Genomic DNA, 19,432 nt, shown 5'->3' on the forward strand with positions numbered 1-19,432 from the left:
CTCGGTTTAATATTCTCCATTTTGAATCAGCAAATTGTTGCTGAATCTTTAAATTCTTTTACAGTGAAATCTAAAGTTGGAAATTAGCTACATTGTTTTCTTTTAATGCCAAGAATGCCGTTTAGAAGCAAATTTTTTAAGAGAATTACTTTTTGTAATTTGATACCAGATTGGCTAACTTGACAGCAGTATGATTTCTGAGTCAAGGTTGTTGGCTCAAGCCCCAGCGTGCTCACAATCTGAATTGGCCCATTTTTGTACTGTTCTGAGAAACATGAGCTGTTAATCCAGGGCGCTGCCTGACTGTTCAAAAAGGATTTAAAACTCAACAAGATACCATTTATTCATTTCCCGTTTGTTGAGACTTGCTGAGTGCTGTTTGGTCAAAATTTTCTGAGGTAACAGTGACTGCATTTCAAAAAAAATCCTTTCCTGTGAAACATTTTGGGATGGCCTAAAGACAGATGAGGCACTATATATGTATATGTTGTCTTGCAATCCCAGTGTATGTGGTAAGTAGGGAAGAAGTGTGAAATTGCTGACACTTTACCATAGAAATAGAATTACTAATACTGCAGTGTGCAATCATTTCACCGTGCTGATTACAGATTTTCAGTTGTGGATATTATTTTTAATTAGGATGATTCATTGTTGTCCACTGTTTTTATGGAAGAAATAGTTCAGACTGCAGCAAAAAGAACACGGTTTCTTTCATGAAATGTCAACATGTTCAATTTTTTTTGGTTTTTTGGAAAGGGTTATTTTGACATGATTATGAAGCAATAGTAAAAATCTTAACTGTTGAATCATCTTGTTCAATGCCACACATTTTGGAAATACCTAAAAGCACAAATAGTAACAAGAAGACGTTGCTTTATTTGCATCACAGTTGTGAAGGAGAAGTCAACAAGGACTCCTTTTTTCTGATTGCCATACGGGAATTCCTGCCGAATGTTTAAACATTAAATGTGGAATTAATGTGCTCAGCTGTGACTTCATTCCACCTCTGCTAATCTGCTCCAACTCACATAGAAATCAATCTGATCTAGGCACTTCCACAATCCTGTTAGAGAGGAATTTGCAAAATTTTAATCCAGAATAAATGCAAGAACTAAATCAAAGTTGCATATGAACACACTTTAGGAGAAAGATTAAGCCATTTGGCCCCTCAAACTTGCTTGGCTATTTCATAAAAATATGGCTGATTTGATGTAACCTCAACTTCACATTTCACCTCGCCCCAAAAACTATTCATCCTCTTGCTTACTAAGAATCTCTGTCTGAACATTATTTAAACACTTTCTCAAAAGGTGGTGAAAGTGGAATTCCAAAGAATTTCAATGCTATGTCAGGAAAAAAAACTCATCTGTCTTTAAAGGGCAAACTTTTTGATTTTTAAACAGTGACCCTTAGTTCTAGATTCTCCCACAAGATAGACTATCCTGTCCACATCCTTCCTGTCGAGCCCCCTTAGATTAGCTCTTGCTTGTCTAAACTGCAGTGGATCTAAGCTAACCCTGTGCGATATTTCCTCGATATCCACCCATTTGCGAATTCGTCAAGTAAACTTAAGTAAAGTGTGAAGACTAATATTGTATGCAATACTCCAGATCTGGCCTTTTCAGTAGCCTGTATAACTGGAGCATACGTTTGCATTCAGGTACGCCTTGCAATTAGTGATAACACTTACAATGGCTGTACTGGCATTATAACCTTTTGTGATTCTGTACGAGGGCATCCAGATCTCTCTGCATCTCAAACTCTACAATTTTTGGCCATTTAAATAATGTGCTTTATTTTAATATTCCTGCCAAAATGGATCATTTCACATTTTCTCATTATGCTGTTTGGCAAATCTTCGTTCAAATGATTAACTCACCTATCCCTTTGCTTTTTTTAAAAAAAGCCAAAGAACGATGGATGCTGGAAATCAGAAACAGAAATTGCTAGGAAAACTCAACAGGTCTGGCAGCATCTGTCAAGAGAAAGTAAAGTTAATGCTCTGGATCCAGTGACCTTTCACTGGATCAGAAATGTTATCTGTGCTTTCTCTTGACAGATGCTGCCAGACCTGTTGAGTTTTCCCAGCAATTTCTGTTTTTATATCCCTTTATTAATCTCCTTTTACAAACTCTTCACACCTTTCTTTTCTACCCATTTATGTGCCAACAAATCTAGCAACTGTACCTTTTCATTCAGTTCTTGCAGTACACCAGTGACTATGTATTGGGAAGTCAGCATCTTGGTAAAAGACCCATTTATGTCATATCTCTTTCCTGTTAGCTAGCTAATCATCTATGCATGCCAATATGTCATCATCTGGTTCACTGGCCAAACACATGTGCAAACTTTAATTTGGAGGGCACCTAGCAAGTATTTGTGTATCCCTGTGCCTGCTGCTCTTCATGTAGGTATTAGAGACTGTGGGCTTTGAGTTGCTGAAGTGGATCTCCTGGATGGCTTATATTGCTGTCATGTGTGACATTGGTAGATGGATTGAATTTAGAAAATGATGGATAGATCAAGCAGACTGTTTTATCTTGGATATTGTCTAACTTGACTGTTTTTGGAGTTGCAGTCTGTGGGCTGATTGATATTATTCTGTTTCCTTTATGATTTGGGTCTTGTGAATAGTAGACAGAGCTTTGGGTGTCAGGATGAGAGTTATTTCCCTCCAATTTCCGATATCTGACTTTCTTTTGTAGCCACCAGATTTAGATGCTTAGTTCCATTTAGGGTTTTGCTTAATGGTTGCCCTATGACGTTAATTTGTGGTTTCAGCAATAGAAACACTGTCAAGGGGAGAAGATGGTTCAGTGTTGAAGGATAATGCTCATTTGGGTGAGTTACTGGAGGTTAGCAGACTTCCTAGAAAAATGCCAATGTCTTGAGGAAACTAAGGAGCAGAGAATGTTGGTGAGCAGCATAAGAAGGAAAACTTACACAAGATCTTTTGGATCTTAAGAATTTTGACTATAATGAGACTTGACTGATCCTCCAGCCTTGGGTCAGACCGTTTCATCCCTTCAGTTGTGCCAGATGGAAACTTGGGTTTGTGGTACACAGGTACTGGAGTTTTTGTTTTGAAGAAGTTTCATTTCTAACTCAATCTGAAATCTGTATGTTAGGCTGAACTGTTCAAAAAAAATCTTAAGTTCTGCTCCTGTTGACTTGGTCTTGTACTTCCATTTGTATGGAATCAGAATATATCTCAGTGCAACATTTTTGTGAAAATTCTGCAAGTATTCACTGAATATATAGTTTTTAAATGTCTCCCTGATACCTAGCAACCATAATAGCCAAGGAATATGACTGACATTCAAAAACGATCTGAAACCTGTTTCCTAATTTTACAACTATGCAAAAGGTTTTGGCGAAATAGTCATTTTTAGTATGTGCCAAGACTCAAGACTATTCTCTGAATACAGTTAAATGGAACAGTGTTTTCATTGAATTTACACTGATAATTCAAAATAAATATCTACAGTCATAACAAGATGGAAATAAGTTGCACTGTATTATCAAATGGCATTTTTCTTTTTTTTGTGCTGCATGATATAGATTTCTTTTTACTTATGAAAGACCTTCCTATGCTTAATTGTGTTTAATGCCTTTTCTTCTTCTCCTCCTCTTGCTGTGGTTACAGTTCCAGAACTGACACTTCAATCAGGTACAGTGCTTTGCCTAAAACTGCAAATCTGCCACAGTTTTTGTCTTTGATTGCTTAACAGTTTCAAAAAGTATCAAATCTTTATTTAAGGATTTATAAATCTGTTTAGGTAAGTCATTAGGTTTAAGTATAACCTGTTTGTTTTCAAAATGAATAGAAAAAAATGAGCATCTTCACCACATTTGTATGTTTATTAACTATAAATTCCGCAATAACTTGTTACAGTATTTCTCTTGGGCAAGGTTTCTGTCCAGCCTTCAAAAGTAGCTTCCACGTGGATGCATACTTGTGTAGAATCTTGTTCTCTTTATATTTCCATCCCCACCTGTTACTCTTGTGCTATGCGTAGGGTTACTAGAAAATTACATAATCTTCAAAAGTTATCCCTACCAGCAAAAATCATCATACAGCGATGTGTCCTATTGATTTCTATTGCTGTTGTATGGGATAAAACTGTAGGAATTCCTGATCTTGCAATTTAGAAGTATTTATGGGGTATGAGAGAGCAAAGAGTTAATGTGTAAACTGGGGAAGAGATGTGAAAAGAGGGGGGAGAAAAAGTGATATTGTATACAGAGCCAGTGAGAACTGGAAGGATGGCACAGTGGGATGGCTCAGTGGTTAGCACCGCAGTCCCTCAGCACCAGGACCCAGGTTCGATTCCGTCCTCTGATGACTATCTGTGTGGAGTTTGCACATTCTCCTCTTGTCTGCATTGGTTTCGTCCAGGTGCTTGTGTTTTCTCCCACAGTCCAAAGATGTGCAACTTAGGTGGATTGGCGATGCTGAATCGCCCATTGTGTCCAAGAATGTGCAGGCTGGGTGGATTAGCCATGTGAAATGCAGAGTTGCAGGATAGGGTCGGGGATGGGGGAGGTCTGGGTGGGATGCTCTTCAGAAGGTTGGTGTGGACTCAATGGGCCAAATGATCTGCTTCCACACTGTAGGGATTCTAAGCAAAGGTTTGCCACTCTGAATTGGTTCTAAGAGGTGTGGAAAATCTGCATGAATTAAGGAAACAGTGTAAAAGAATACAACTGTGAACTGATAGGAAAAGTGAATAGGCTTTGAATTGTGAATGGATGTAGGAATTCTAAATAATTTAGTTATCTGTAAATTATCTAATAAATTTAATGTAATGATTGAGGATGCCAGTACTGGTCAAATATTACAATTTATCTGAAGAAAGAATGGAAGCTTATTAATTTTTGCCAAATCTTTAGTTGATAGTAGTGTGACCTTTAAAGATGAAAGAGAATTAGAGTTTTTAATTTGTACTGTCTCTGGTAAGGAATTTGACTGCAGGCCAGCACTCAGACATGGTATGAGACAGTAATCTGCTAAGTCTCATACAGGCCCTGAACACTCCCTTGGGGTTTTGGGTAGCAGGGTTTGCTGGAGAAAAGGATTGAGAGCATTGTGGGTAGGGGCAATTGTAGTCAAGTCTACAGACTCCAAGTTTTCATGTAGGTTGTGAAAGTTGGCATCCATTTGCAGTCCAAAGGTGTGCAGCTGAGGTAGGATGCTCTTCAGAGGGTCACTGTGCACTTGATGGGCCAAATGGCCTACTTCCACACTAGGGGTTCCATAGTTCTGACTCTGGTTAATGTTAAAAATGTGCCACACTGATTTTTTTTCTTATTGAAGCCCGATCGTCTTATCTAAAGGAGAACTGTACTGCCTTTCTCGAGGTGCCTGCTGATATGCTCAAAGGAGATCACTTAAAAATTCCACCCACGTAAAGGCATACTACAGGATCACCACCTGTTCCATATTTCAAAACATGTTGTTTGCTTTAAAGGTTACCTTGTTTTGGCCCGTATATTACAATTGTCGTAACATTTGAATCGTCAATGTTCACTGTCATTATTCCTGTGAAACTGACTGCAGTGTCTGGTACTCAAGCTTATAGTTATATGCAGAATTCTAGAAGTTGCTGCTGGGGAGGCTATGCCCTTCCTTGGGTAAAATCACTAATTTGCCGTGAATTACTTTTCTGGCCCTAATAAACCTATTTTTAAGTCAGAAGTGTTAATATCTCCATTCTTTATCTTTTAAAAATCCAAACATATCTTAAGTAATTTTTCTTATTTGATATTGCAGTTTCATCTCATGAGCCTGTCCCCATCTTTATTTTGCTATTTGTACTAAATGATTTGTACTTGCTGTTTGCTGTCTAAAAATTCTTCAGTATACTACTTAGCTCACTTGGTGTTTTTGTGCCCATGCCCAAGGTCTCATAGCTGACACAAAGGTAAATTGGCATCATAGTATAGGATATTAATTCCACTGAATTTAGTAGATCTTTGTGATCATCTTTGTTCAAAGTCATGTTGAACTCTACCCCTTTGCCATTAGCTACGAAACATGAGCTATATTCTCAACTCTCACCCTTGTTATTTTTCTTATTCTTGAGGTAAGATTAGATATGTTTTGAATTATATCATATTGCTAGACTATATGGATAAAAGCTTGTGTTTGAAGAAAAACTGTACATTATTACTTTACAGCTTCCCCTCGAGTCTTGCATGGGATGTGTGAAAACTATCATAAGTATACAAAACCAAAACGCATCAGAGTCTGTGTTGGAACCTGGAATGTAAATGGTGGAAAGCAATTTCGCAGTATTGCTTTCAAGAATCAAACTCTTAATGACTGGCTGTTAGATGCATCAAAAAAAGCAAATGTTCAGGAGTTTCAAGGTAAGATCTTGTTTTTAATGGCCTGGAATTTGTGTTAGTATGGACAGTAAAACAATTGGTGCTCATGATTATTGCTGTGTGTAGCAATGTCTAGTGTCTTTAAGCAGTTAAATGCAAAAAACTGTAGTGACCCTTCCTAAGAACTGGACTGGAAACGTTAACTCTAATGTTTTTCTTCACAGATGCTGCCAGCGCTGCTGAACTTTTCCAGCAACTTCTGCTTTTCGTTATTATTTTAAATCTTGGCTCTATGCAGAGATGTTGTATACAACAGAAATTTAGTTACAGTATTTTAAATTGTCTATGCAGCTCTGACTTGTAGTTTTTTTTCCTCCAGCTTGACCACTTTTTGATTTCACGCTGAGGCTTAACTAATCGAGCACAATAAGCATAGATCCGCCAACAGCTACGTGTAATGGAACACAAGCAATTGAACCATTAACTACTGCACAAGCTTTGTTCATGCAGGAATAACTTGAATATGTAAAGGTGTCAATTAATAAGTACTGATTTGTAAAATTCCTTTCTGGCCTCCTGTTCCTGTCTTTGTGATTTCCTTCAGCCACACAACATTTTGAGCTATCTGTAATCATCTAATTCTGGTTGTCTGACCATCTTGGATTTTAAATGTTCCTTTACTGTCTGGCCTAAAAGTCTGAAATTTCCTCCATAATCCCTTTGCCTTTCTACCTTGTTTTCATATTTTAAGACACTCAAAACCTATTTCTGAACAATTGTTTGGTAATCTGCACTAATTACTCCTCCCTTGTGGCTTGGTGTTATGTTTTCATAGAATAGTTATGAGTTAGAAGCAGAAGTAGGCCAGTCAGTCCCTTAAGCCCATTCCACTATTCGATAAGGTACTGGTGATTCTGTTCACTCCACATTCCTGACAATGTTTGATAATCTTTTAGTCCTTGTTAGTGATTTATCTAGCTGTACCCTTAAAATAAAACAAATTCAAAGACTTTATTTTTCCCCACATTTGAGGAAGAGCCTTCTAAAGGCTTAGTGCTCTGAGAAAAAAATAGTCTCTCCTCACTCTTTCCTAAATGGGCAAACTTTTTTATATTGCTAATTCTAGATTCTCCCACAAAGGGAATATCTGTCTTGCCAAGACCTTTCTGCATCTTGTATGATTCGGTTAAGTTGTCTCTTACTTTATTAAAGTCCCCGTTGATAGAAGCCGAGGCTGTCTTTCATGTAAGACAACCAGCCACTTCCAGGATTTAAGATAATAAAATATGAGGCTGGATGAACACAGCAGGCCCAGCAGCATCTCAGGAGCACAAGAGCTGACGTTTCGGGCCTAGACCCTTCAGAGAGGGGGATGGGATGAGGTTTCTGGAATAAATAGGGAGAGAGGGGGAGGCGGACAGAAGATGGAGAGAAAAGAAGATAGGTGGAGAGGAGAGTATAGGTGGGGAGGTAGGGAGGGGATAGGTCAGTCCAGGGAAGACGGACAGGTCAAGGAGGTGGGATGAGGTTAGTAGGTAGGAGATGGAGGTGCGGCTTGGGGTGGGAGGAAGGGATGGGTGAGAGGAAGAACAGGTTAGGGAGGCAGAGACAGGTTGGACTGGTTTTGGGATGCGGTGGGTGGAGGGGAAGAGCTGGGCTGGTTGTGTGGTGCAGCGGGGGGAGGGGACGAGCTGGACTAGTTTTGGGATGCGGTGGGGGAAGGGGAGATTTTGAAGCTGGTGAAGTCCACATTGATACCATTGGGCTGCAGGGTTGGGGTTAGGGTCCCCGCTTGGGGATCGCTTTGCAGAACACCTCCACTTGGTTGGCAATAAACAACTGCACCTCCCAGTCGCAAACCATTTCCACTCCCCCTCCAATTCTTTAGATGACATTTCCATCATGGGCCTCCTGCAGTGCCACAATGATGCCACCCGAAGGTTGCAGGAACAGCAACTCGTATTCCGCTTGGGAACCCTGCAGCCCAATGGTATCAATGTGGACTTCACCAGCTTCAAAATCTCCCCTTCCCCCACCGCATCCCAAAACCAGCCCAGATCGTCCCCCCTCCCCCACTGCACCACCTATCTTCTTTTCTCTCCATCTTCGGTCCGCCTCCCCCTCTCTCCCTATTTATTCCAGAACCCTCACCCCATCCCCCTCTCTGATGAAGGGTCCAGGCCCGAAACGTCAGCTTTTGTGCTCCTGAGATGCTGCTGGGCCTGCTGTGTTCATCCAGCTTTACATGTTATTATCTTGGATTCTCTAGCATCTGCAGTTCCCATTATCACTTCCAGGATTTAGTCTGGTAAACTTTTTTTCTGAACTGGCTCTAATGCATTTACATCTATCCTTAAATAAGAAGGCTAATATTGTACAGTGTTTTCTCGGTGGGGTATCGGCAGTGTCCTGTAAAACAGCCTCCCTACTTCATGCATTTCCCCCTCATGATAAATAATAACATGCAATTGGCTTTTCCAATTAGATGTGTACCAGCTTACGAACTTGTGATTTATGCATGAAGACACCCTAGGTGTCTCTGCATCTCCAGAGCTCTGCAATCTCCTGCCATTTAGATAATGTTCATTTTTAATACTTCCTGCCAATATAGACAATTTTCTATTTTCCCATATTATACTTCATTTGACAGATCTTTGCCCATTCACTTAACTGTTGCATATCTTAATGCAGTCTCCATATATCCTCTTCACAACTTGCTTTCCTAGCTGTCTTTTGTCATCTCAAAATTTGGCAATCATACCTTTCATTCCTTCAACCAAGTTATTTATATAAATTGCAAACAGATGAGATTTTAATATGGATTTCTGTAATACACCATTGGTTACATCTCACCAACATGTGAAAGACCCATTTCAGCCTACTCCATACTTTGTGATAGCTCACCAATAGTCCATCCATACCAATATACTACATGATGAGCTTTTATTTTCCATAATAATTTTTGTTTCCTTCTGGAAATTTAGGTACAGTACATCCACTGATTCCTGTTTGTCCACAGCACGTGTTACCGTCGCAAAGAACTCAGTTAGACTCATCAATTCCCTTTCCCAAAATCATATTGACTCTGCCTGATGACCCAAACTTATCCAAGTGCCCTGCTGTAACTTCTACCATAACAGCTTCTGATCTTCCTTTTGACATATGTTAAACTAAGCACCTGTAGTTTTTGCTTTGTTTCCCTTTTTCAATAAAGGAATTACATTCACTAACTTCCAATCAACTGTTCCCACCCCCAAATCAAGAAAGTTTTGAGAAAATAAAAACCAAAGCACCAACTGTCTCACTAGATGCTCCTTAAGACAAGGGACAAAGTTAATCAGGATCTGGGAACCTATCAGCCCACAGCTCCCAAGATAATAAAATGTGAGGCTGGATGAACACAGCAGGCCGAGCAGCATCTCAGGAGCACAAAAGCTGACGTTTCGGGCCTAGACCCTTCATCTATGTCAGCTTTTGTGCTCCTGAGATGCTGCTTGGCCTGCTGTGTTCATCCAGCCTCACATTTTATTATCTTGGAATCTCCAGCATCTGCAGTTCCCATTATCTCTGAGCCCACAGCTCCCAACAGTTTCTCATTACCATTTCACTGGTGACTTATAACTTTCTTGTGTTTTCCCCCTTCTTTCCATTTTCGTTCATTCCTATTTATGAAATGTAACTTACATCCTTTTTCACTATATAAGATAGATGTTACAGTACACAGATCATTTAACTCTTCAAATCCATGCAGGATCTGTTTTGAGCTATTTAGTTACTTCCACTTTTGTGCCTTTTCCCTGTAGCCCTACAGGATTTTTTAATCTCTTCAGGCGTTTATCCAATTCCCTTTGAAAACATATGATTTAATCTGCCTCACCCACTATCCCCGACAAGTGGTTTCCAGATTCTAACTATTCATTGTATATGTTATTTTTGTTCTTCTGCAACTGACCCTCGATCTGTCCTTCGTGTTTTCAAGGTCACCAAGTATGGTTCCTTTGCAGTGGATTGCAAAACATAATAAATTGTGTAATGTTTATGTAGCATATTGTTGCTATTACCGCAATTATGGCAGAAATATTAAGAAGCCTAATAGTATTGAAGTTGGTTGGCTTGCCTAGCTGGTTTGTTGCTCCGCAGACGTTTCATTACCGTGCTTGGTAACATCCTCAGTGCAGCCTCTGATGAACCGTCAGTGTGTTTTCCTGCCTGGTTTTTAAACTCTGGGGTCACTTGTGATGGATTACCTCACTTCCGGGTTTCCTCCGTAGTGGGATGTATATGGGGTTGAATTCAATGTGTTTATTAATAGCATGCTTCGTGGAGTGCCGTACTTCCAGGAATTCTCGTGCTTGTCTCTGCCTAATCTGTCCCAGGATCTTGTGTTGTCCCAGTCGAAGTCATGGTTCTCCTTGTCCATGTGGATTGAGATGAGTGAGTATTGGTCGTATCTTTTTGTAGCCACTTGGTGTTCATGTCCTCTTGTTGTTTGTTTCCTTCCTGTTTGTCCAATGTAGTGTTTCTCGCCGTCTCTGCAGGGGATCTTGTAGATGACATTGGTCCTGTGCATGGCGGGGATTGGGTCTTTAGTTCGGGTGAGCATTTGTCGTAGGGTTGATGTGGGCTTGTGTGCCAGTCTGATTCCCGGCAGTTGTAGACGTCTTGTGGTGAGGCCTGACGTGTTCCTGATGTAGGGTAGTGTGATGAGTGTTTTGGGGCGTGTAGAATCTTTCTGATTCTGTTCCTGTGTACGCATCTGCTGACCCAGTTCTTTGGATAGCCATTATCCTTGAACACTTGGAAGAGGTATTCCTCCTCCTCTTGGCATAGTTCCATGTTGCTGCAGTGTGTTGTTGCCTTATTCTGGCTGCACTGAGAATGTTACCAAGCACGTAATGAAATGTCTGCGGAACAACAAACCAGCTTGGCGAGCCAGCCAACCTCAACATCCACAACCCGAGCTACCGATCTACTCCAAAACCTTCGGGCCTAATAGTATGTTTTTGTTTACTCTCAATAGTATGGGCAACACCCCCTCCTTTGGGCAATAGAGATAAGCAAACAAATCCATCTTTGCCAGCATTGTCCACATCCCAGGGGCAGTTCATTTTTCATCCTTCCTCATCTCTTTAGCCTTTTCTAGTATCAGGCCCCCAAGCCTAACTCTGTTTTTGCCTCCTTTGCAGTCTTTCCTAGGTTTGGTGGCTGTGCTGTTATCTCCCAAATCCCCATTTTGGAATTCCCTTGAAACTTCTCCACTTCTTTGTCCTTTTAAGGCTCTTTTAGAACCTACCTCTTTCACAAAGCCATTTTTCACCTTTTCCAATTTATCCTCCTGGGTTTAGCATCTTTTTCTCATCCTGATACCGATGTGAAACTCTGACATCTTTTATTTGTTGAAAGCTTTTTCTAGCTAAGTTACTATAGTGTCTCCTTTTTATGCTGTACTGCTTTTGGTTTCAAAGACCAAGTTAATCAGTTCATTCTTCTTTCCCCAGTTTGGTTCAGTATCCCCTTTGTGTTTTTATTTATCTCCTAATGCATGCACTTTTTTGTTTTTTTTTCAAAAATCTTTTTTTCTTTTTCATTTTGCTTTGAACATTTTTGGCATTTCTCCTGATGCTTCGTTTATCGAACTTCTGTTGCCCTTTTCAGTCTGTTAGATCTCTATGACTGTGACCCTAATCTATAACATTGAGTCTGTGCTGGTCAAAAACAAGCTCCAAATTAATCATATTCTATTTCCCAGCACTTGGCCCATAGCCTTGTATACCTTGGCATCACAAATACACATCTAAATGCTCTTCAAATGTTATGATGGCTTCTGCCGTTTTCACCCTTCATGCTGTGAGTTCCAGATTCCTGCCTCCTTTCTGGAGAGTGAAAAGTTCCGCTTATCCCCTCTAAACCTTCTGGCCGTTACCTTTAATCCTATGTCCCTGGGCATTAATCCGTCCACCAAAGGGAAAGGTTACTTCCTGTCTCTCCTATTCATGTTCCTCATAATTTTATACATCTTCGTAATACCTTCTGTTTCGGTCTCCTCTGCTCCAAGGGCCCCAATCTATCCAACCTCTGTTCATAACTAAAACTGGCCAGCAAGATTACAGTTGTTTTTCTAAAGAAACTTTAATCCACTCACCCAAAGTCTAAGTATTCTCCTCTGGATTTATGATGAGGTAAACTGTGCAATGCTTAAAATATGTACTTCCTTAACTTCCTCAATGACGTAACTGTTTGCTGTCTTCATCTGAAGTTGAAACTAAGCAAAATAATGAATAAAAACCCTAAGAACTGCAGATGCTGTAAATCGGGAACAAAAACAAAGTTTCTGGAAAAGCTCAGCAGGTCTGGCAGCATCTGTGGAGGAGAAAATAGAGTTCATGTTTCTGTTCACCAGACCCGAAACATTAACTCTGTTTTCTCCTCCATAGATGCTGCCAGACCTGCTGAGCTTTTCCAGCAACTTTGTTTTTGTTGTTGTTAAAGAAAATAATGGTTTGTCTAATCTTGTGATGATTTATAGCTTTTTGTTAAATTATCTGCATTGTATCAATTACCAACCCCGAGAGGTTTTCAGTAGCCTGGATTGTTTGTATGTGCCACTTCCCTCCTTGCTGACCCTATCCAATTGGAGCATTAACATATTTTCTTTTATTTTTTTTTCTAGACAAGGGCAGCAGATCTGTGGACATTTTTGCTATTGGATTTGAGGAAATGGTTGAGCTTAATGCAGGAAATATTGTAAGTGCAAGGTATGTGGTAATACATGCTTTTAGTATTGGTCATTCTGATGAAGAAATTGAAGTGAATGGCAAACTACACTTTACCCTGTAGTGTCAGTTTTGTGTGATGTGGTTGCAAACATAAACCAAGTGGTTGTACTTTTCAATTTAGTTTTCTTCAAACACGAAATGTACTTGTTCATGGTAACAGAAGTAATTTAATACAAAAATTCAGTTTAGTGGTATTATCAAATAGTTTTAACACATGGGTTTTCTTTTTGTCCTCTGGTTAACAAAGAATTATCTGAGCTGAAATTTTAGTATAGTATATTCAATACGGGCTCTTTTAAAATTACATAATTCCCACTTTTGGAGACTTCACTTGAAATACATCAAAAATGTTGTCTAAGGTGTTAAGTCAAGGTTAAGGTTAAGTCAAATCTTAATATGCTATAACTTAGCAGGATTTGTTTTGTTGATCTTTATGTTGCATTTCTTGTATTGAATTTATTTTGCTTGTGTGAAACAATTGCCTGGATCTTGAATTCCCTGCCAATGGGTTTGAAGGCAAGCAAAGTGGACATCATACCTACTGCCTACCTACCTGACCATACCTCTGCTACATTTATGTACTGGAAGGTGAAGTCATTGGGTAGCTGATCCACTCTTGGATCATAGATTGTTAAGCACAGTGTTGGGATCACAGTCCACAGTGACCAAGTGAATAATTATTTGCAAAAGCAAATACTGCAAGTGCTGGAAATCTGAAAGCTGAGAATACTAGGTTAGTCAGACTTACATGTACATTGGAAAATCTAAATTTTGTTTCAGATTCATGACCTTTCATCAGATTTGCATGCAGTTGAAACTGAAACTAGGTTAACACATTGTTTATCGTGGGTTTTTATCTTTAGGGAAGTGTGAAAATATCAGTGATGTTCTTACATTTAAATGTGGCTGACCAGGTATTAACTTGTAATGTGAAAAATTCCAAGTTCTTAGACTGGAGAGAAATATGATCTCGCATTTTACAGCAATTTTCATTTGTTCCCCAAATTATTATATATAAGCATTATCAGTATACTTGTGTATTTTGGTTCTTATTATTTATAACTGTTTGCTAGCACTACTAATCAGAAGCTGTGGGCAGCTGAGATACAGAAGAGTATCTCCAGGGATTGCAAATATGTTCTTTTAGCTTCTGAGCAGCTCGTGGGTGTCTGCCTCTTCGTCTTTATCCGGCCACAGCATGCACCATACATCAGGTTGGTCTGTTTTATAACATTCGATATGTCATATGTTCAAGTTTAGCTGTAGTTCCGCTACAGGAAAATAATATTGCAATATTATTTGAACAGTTCAGTAACTTGTCCAAATCTGTTGCTTGATTCAAACATTTCATTCTGAGGCATCCAACTATCCTCTCAGGATGACTGAGATACCGTTGTACACCCAACTAGAGACACATTGTCCTGTGGGCAAATAAGTTTCATAACCTTGTAAAAACTTTAATTCTAAGTTGGGCTGTTATTTACAAGTGGTAAAACAACTGCCACGTGTTTATTACTTTAATGCTGTTGCTATGGCCGCCTTGCTCAGTATTTTTGATAGTTGCTATTTTTAAATAGTATCTTTGAGTTTGTTTTGTCCAAGTACTGTTTGGTACCTAATTTTCCCCTCTAGTTATAGTTAAAAGTATATTCTTTCTACAAAAGAATGGTAATTCAGTTGGCTAGACGTTATTTGAGACTTCTTCTACCTGTCAATTTGATTTCAAATCCAGCTCATGTTTTACATGGATGGGGGAGGGGAGGCATAATCTAGTCCTATAATTAAACTTGAAATTGATAGTTATTTGCTGAGGTTATTTGTTTGTATGCAAAATGGAAAACTGTGCAACGAGCAGTGATCTGTGGTTGAGGCTGAGAAAGTATGTGCTACTTCATCCTCCAGCAAACTGCTGTCCTTCGTGTTAGTCCCCTGTAAACTTAACTAGCTAGTCTGAAAAACATCTTATTCTTTAGTACTGGTGATAATGGGAACTACAGATGCTGGAGAATCCGAGATAATAAAGTGTGAAGCTGGATGAACACAGCACGCCAAGCAGCATCTCGGGAGCACCGTCTCTGATGAAGGGTCTAGGCCTGAAACGTCAGCTTTTGTGCTCCTGAGATGCTGCTTGGCCTGCTGTGTTCATCCAGCTTCATACTTTATTATCTTATTCTTTAGTACTAATGTTTATCCCTTTAAGCTCAAAATTGACTAAATAAAAATAATTGAGAAGGATATATCTTGCTCTTAACAGCAAGCTGGATAATTTTGCTTAAAAAGTAATGTTATGATGTAAAAGATAAGGAAACATTATTAACTTATTAAACATTTCTTTGTTAAATGTTCTTTCTTGCTAATTAGACTTATGGAATTTGATTTCAGGGATGTAGCAGTTGACACTGTAAAAACTGGAATGGGAGGAGCCACTGGTAACAAAGGGGCAGTTGCTATTCGTATGTTGTTTCATAGCACCAGCCTCTGCTTTGTTTGTGCACATTTTGCTGCTGGCCAATCACAGGTCAAGGAAAGGAATGAAGATTACATTGAAATAGCCCGCAAACTCAGTTTTCCAATGGTATGATCAGTATCAATAGATAAATATTTTCATCCTTGTTTCGTTGAAATACAAGCATTAAGGAGGCCTTATTAGTTCTATTAGTAACTTTTTTATTTTGTTGACACAAGGCGTAAGTATTTATGTTTAAAGATAAAGTTATGGACCAGTTGCATGTTTGTGGAATAAATTTCATTTAAAAATGTATTTGCAATTATAAGTCCTTTTCAGAGTCTTGGGTGTCTCAAAACTCTTTACAACACTTCAAAAGTATTTCAATAGTTATAATGTAAGAAGCATTTATTATGTTTCATTCATGGGATGTGAATGTCACTGCCTTGGCCAGCATTGTTGGCAATTTGTGAACAGCAGGCTCTCTTATACAGCAATATAATTTTGACCAGAATTTTTTTTGTCATGTTGAGCGCAATTGATATTCATGGAATTCCAACATTCATTATTTTTAAAAAGAGCTGAACTGAGAAATATGAGATGAAAGTAATGTACCTATGAATGGGCCTGGCTTCACTTTATTTTCTGGAGGAAAGTTCATGACTATTGCTTTTGAGGTTTTGTCCCTTGCACTTAAGTGATTTTCTCAGTCTAGAAACATGTTTCTAAATAATTGGTTGTGCACTCATTTGGGGCGGCACAGTGGTCCAATGGTTAGCACTGCTGCCTCACAGCACCAGGGACCCAGGTTCAATTCCACCCTTGGCAACTGTCTGTGTGGAGGTTGCACGTTCTCCCTGTGTCTGCAAGGTGCTCCAGTTTCCTCCCACAGTCCAAAGATGTACAGGCTAGGTGGATTGACCATGCTAAATTTCCCATAGTGTTCATGGGTGTGTATGTTAGATGGGTTAGCCATGGGAAATATAGGGTTACAAGGATAGGATAGGGGGGGCTGAGTTGGGGTGGTGTGGCCTTGTTGCACTGATTGGCCCGTTTCCACACTGAAGGGATTCTATGGTCCTGTGATCTGAGTCATAATGTCCTGGGTTCAAGCATCATTCTAGCACTTCAAAAAAAAATCTAGCCTGCAACTGCTGCACTTTGGTAGGTTCTGTATTTTGGATGAGACATAATCTGAACCCAATTCGTCTACTTCGATGGATGTAAAAGAACACAAGGTGTTATTTCAAAGAAGGGCATGTATCCCTGGTATTCTGGGCAACATTTATTCTTCAGTGAACATCATAAAACCAGATTATCTAGTCATTAGGTTGCTGCTTGTGCAAGTTCGCTGTGCACAAATTAAGTGTCCAGTTTGCTAAATTACAACTGCGACTGCATTTCAAAAGTAAGTGCAGTAAAATGCTTTGAAGCATCTGGTAGCCAAATTTGCTGTACAAATGTAAACTTTTTTTTGGAAGATAGCTCACCATTTAATGGTTTTTTTTATCTCACTAGATTACATTGCCAAATTTTGGCCAAAGTGACTCCTAATTAGCAAATGTAAAAGTAACTGCAAACGTGTTATAATGTGTACTAGGATTATTGTGGCACAGTAATAGTTTCCATCCTTCTGTGTCAGAAGGAGCAGGTTCAAGGCCCATCTGCTCCAGGTGATTGTCATAAATACCTGAATAGGTTGACTAAAAATATCAATGGCAATGTGTTGATGTAGTCTTTTAAACTGAAACACATGCCAGAGTTTTTCAGTTGTGAAGGCAGGAAGGCAAGTTAATTAAATGGAATGGGAGTGGCCCAGAGCTTTGCTGCTATCCTGCCTCTATCTGAATTATATTCTGGGCATGAAGATGCAAGCTCAATTTTCTCTCTGCCAGTTGAAAGTGGTCATTCAAAGGTCGATTAAAGACCTATTCCCAGCTGAACTAAATTGTCTCCTCTCAAAGTGGGACAAGAAGGATCTAGTCCACCTGACCAGAAACCAGTAGCAGGCTGGCTGAAGTTACGGAGGGTGTCCGTTGATCTGCACTCATTTGTGGAGGGTGCATATAGGTCATTCACAGTTGCCATGTGCCTCCTTCGCATTCTCCCAACTCCAGAAACACACCCTTACAAAGGACCTAGCTGAGATTTTGACCCATGAGATGGCTAGTGTCCTCCTGGTAGTGGCTGCTGACTTCAGTTGCATAGCTGAATGTGAAAACTGTCAACATTTTAGCAGGTAGGACTAGCTTGATCTAGGTCCTAATCCCAATTGAAAATCTGCAGACTAATTGGGTGCCTGATTGCTGGAGGTTTTGAGTTTTTGCAGCCTAACTACACACTGCCTTCTCTCTACAAATTTTGCTTTTGGAATTAGATCAAAGACTGTTCTTGTTGTTTTAGGTTATGATTCAAAACTCTTTGACAGAGAGGATTGCTCTTTCTACTGTTTAACCAACCAGTGTCCCACTTTTCAGTTAGAAGCAGAAGTATTCTATACTACTTTGGGTATCTTCATAGTTTTAATGTAAAAGATTAAAACACACAAAATTACAAGGGTTGTGTATATATAAAGTATATTCCTGCTCTGAAAAGCTCTAGGTAATGATTGCTGACTATTTTGAATTGCATTATATTGCATACCTGATCTTGAGGTGCAGTGAGAAGGTTTGACAAAACCAGCCTTGTAGTAAAGACGAGTAAAATTGGCTAAAGATTATAGCCAGTGAAATAAGCAAATAAATTTAAAACAGAAGCTTCAAAATAATTAATGAACACCATGGTGGATTTTTTAATTATATAAATGTGAGAACTATAAACTATTTTAAAAAACTGTTATTTTAATGGAAAAGAAATGTTTAACTTATGAATTTAATTCTGAGCTATGTGTTTTCACTTTCACTAGGGGAGGTTACTATTTTCTCATGACTATATATTTTGGTGTGGAGATTTCAATTACCGCATTGATCTTCCAAATGAAGAAGTGAAAGAGCTGATCAGACAACAAAACTGGGACTCTCTGCTTTCCGGAGATCAACTTATTAATCAGAAAAATGCTGGACTTGTAAGATAAATGTTTATTTTTAAAATGTTAAGCTTAGTAATTTATCAGTATTGTATAGCTGTGTCAACTGTTCAAAAGTATGTTTGCAGTAGGCTCTTGTAAAACATTGTTTGTCAAATAAGCTGTTTTTCTAGGGCAGCACTGTGGGGAAGATGTTGGGAGAGCATGTCTTGACCCATCCTTAATTGCACTTGTTAATTAACAAGAGGTAGACTTAAGGTAGTACTTGAACGCTCTAAATTGAAGAATATGTTCAGGCAGTGCATTTATGCCTTTCTTACACAACACTGCGCTAGCAGGTTGTAAATGGCTTCTGATCTGTGCATAAAATATAAAAATATCAATAAATAACACCTCTATATGAGACAAAATTTTAAATCACTGCAATAAACCATTACTTCAACTCGAGCTGAAGAATGTTCATAATAACAGAACTGCTGGATGCTCAGCAGGTCCAGCAGCATTTCTTTCCATTCCTGACTAAAGGTCTTTGACCTGAAACGTAAAGGCAGTTTATTTCTCCAAGGCGGCTGCTGCCAGGCCTGCTCAGTGTTTCCAGTTCTGATTAAAAGGACATCAACCTGAAAGGGCAACTCTGTTCTTCTCTACAGATGCTGTCTGACCTGCTGAGTTTTTACAATACTCTTGTTCTTATGTTGATTTCCAGCGTTCGCAGTATTTTTCTAATAAGGGATGTTAATGTGGAACAAGAAAATATGGAAGATTATCACAAAAGTCATAATGTCAGGAGACCACTTAATTATTGACACTTTACTTAAACTCCACTGAATATTATAATCTTGCAGTATATTTTAA

The 19,432-nt window shown here is 39.1% G+C and overlaps 1 protein-coding gene and 1 long non-coding RNA gene across 10 annotated transcripts in view; one reads left to right on the forward strand and one right to left on the reverse strand.

Annotated features, from left to right (window-relative positions):
* The window catches only part of synj1 (synaptojanin 1), a 101,146-nt gene that overhangs the window by 44,841 nt on the left and 36,873 nt on the right, over nucleotides 1–19,432 (forward strand). For 7 of the 9 annotated variants that reach the window (XM_048540955.2, XM_048540958.2, XM_048540959.2 and 4 more), the window contains exons 13-18: nucleotides 3,647–3,670; nucleotides 6,181–6,372; nucleotides 13,001–13,085; nucleotides 14,180–14,320; nucleotides 15,489–15,681; nucleotides 18,458–18,616. In XM_048540955.2, coding sequence (XP_048396912.1) covers nucleotides 3,647–3,670; nucleotides 6,181–6,372; nucleotides 13,001–13,085; nucleotides 14,180–14,320; nucleotides 15,489–15,681; nucleotides 18,458–18,616 — 794 coding nt within the window. The remainder of the gene's footprint in view (nucleotides 1–3,646; nucleotides 3,671–6,180; nucleotides 6,373–13,000; nucleotides 13,086–14,179; nucleotides 14,321–15,488; nucleotides 15,682–18,457; nucleotides 18,617–19,432) is intronic. The other 2 variants (XM_048540957.2, XM_059650209.1) reach the window with 1 other exon arrangement.
* LOC125457148 (uncharacterized) overlaps nucleotides 1–19,432 on the reverse strand; it is an 83,826-nt gene that overhangs the window by 18,420 nt on the left and 45,974 nt on the right. The window lies entirely within an intron of this gene.

The sequence above is a fragment of the Stegostoma tigrinum genome, chromosome 12, assembly GCF_030684315.1.
Source record: "Stegostoma tigrinum isolate sSteTig4 chromosome 12, sSteTig4.hap1, whole genome shotgun sequence".
In the NCBI taxonomy this organism is placed as follows: Eukaryota; Metazoa; Chordata; class Chondrichthyes; order Orectolobiformes; family Stegostomatidae; genus Stegostoma; species Stegostoma tigrinum.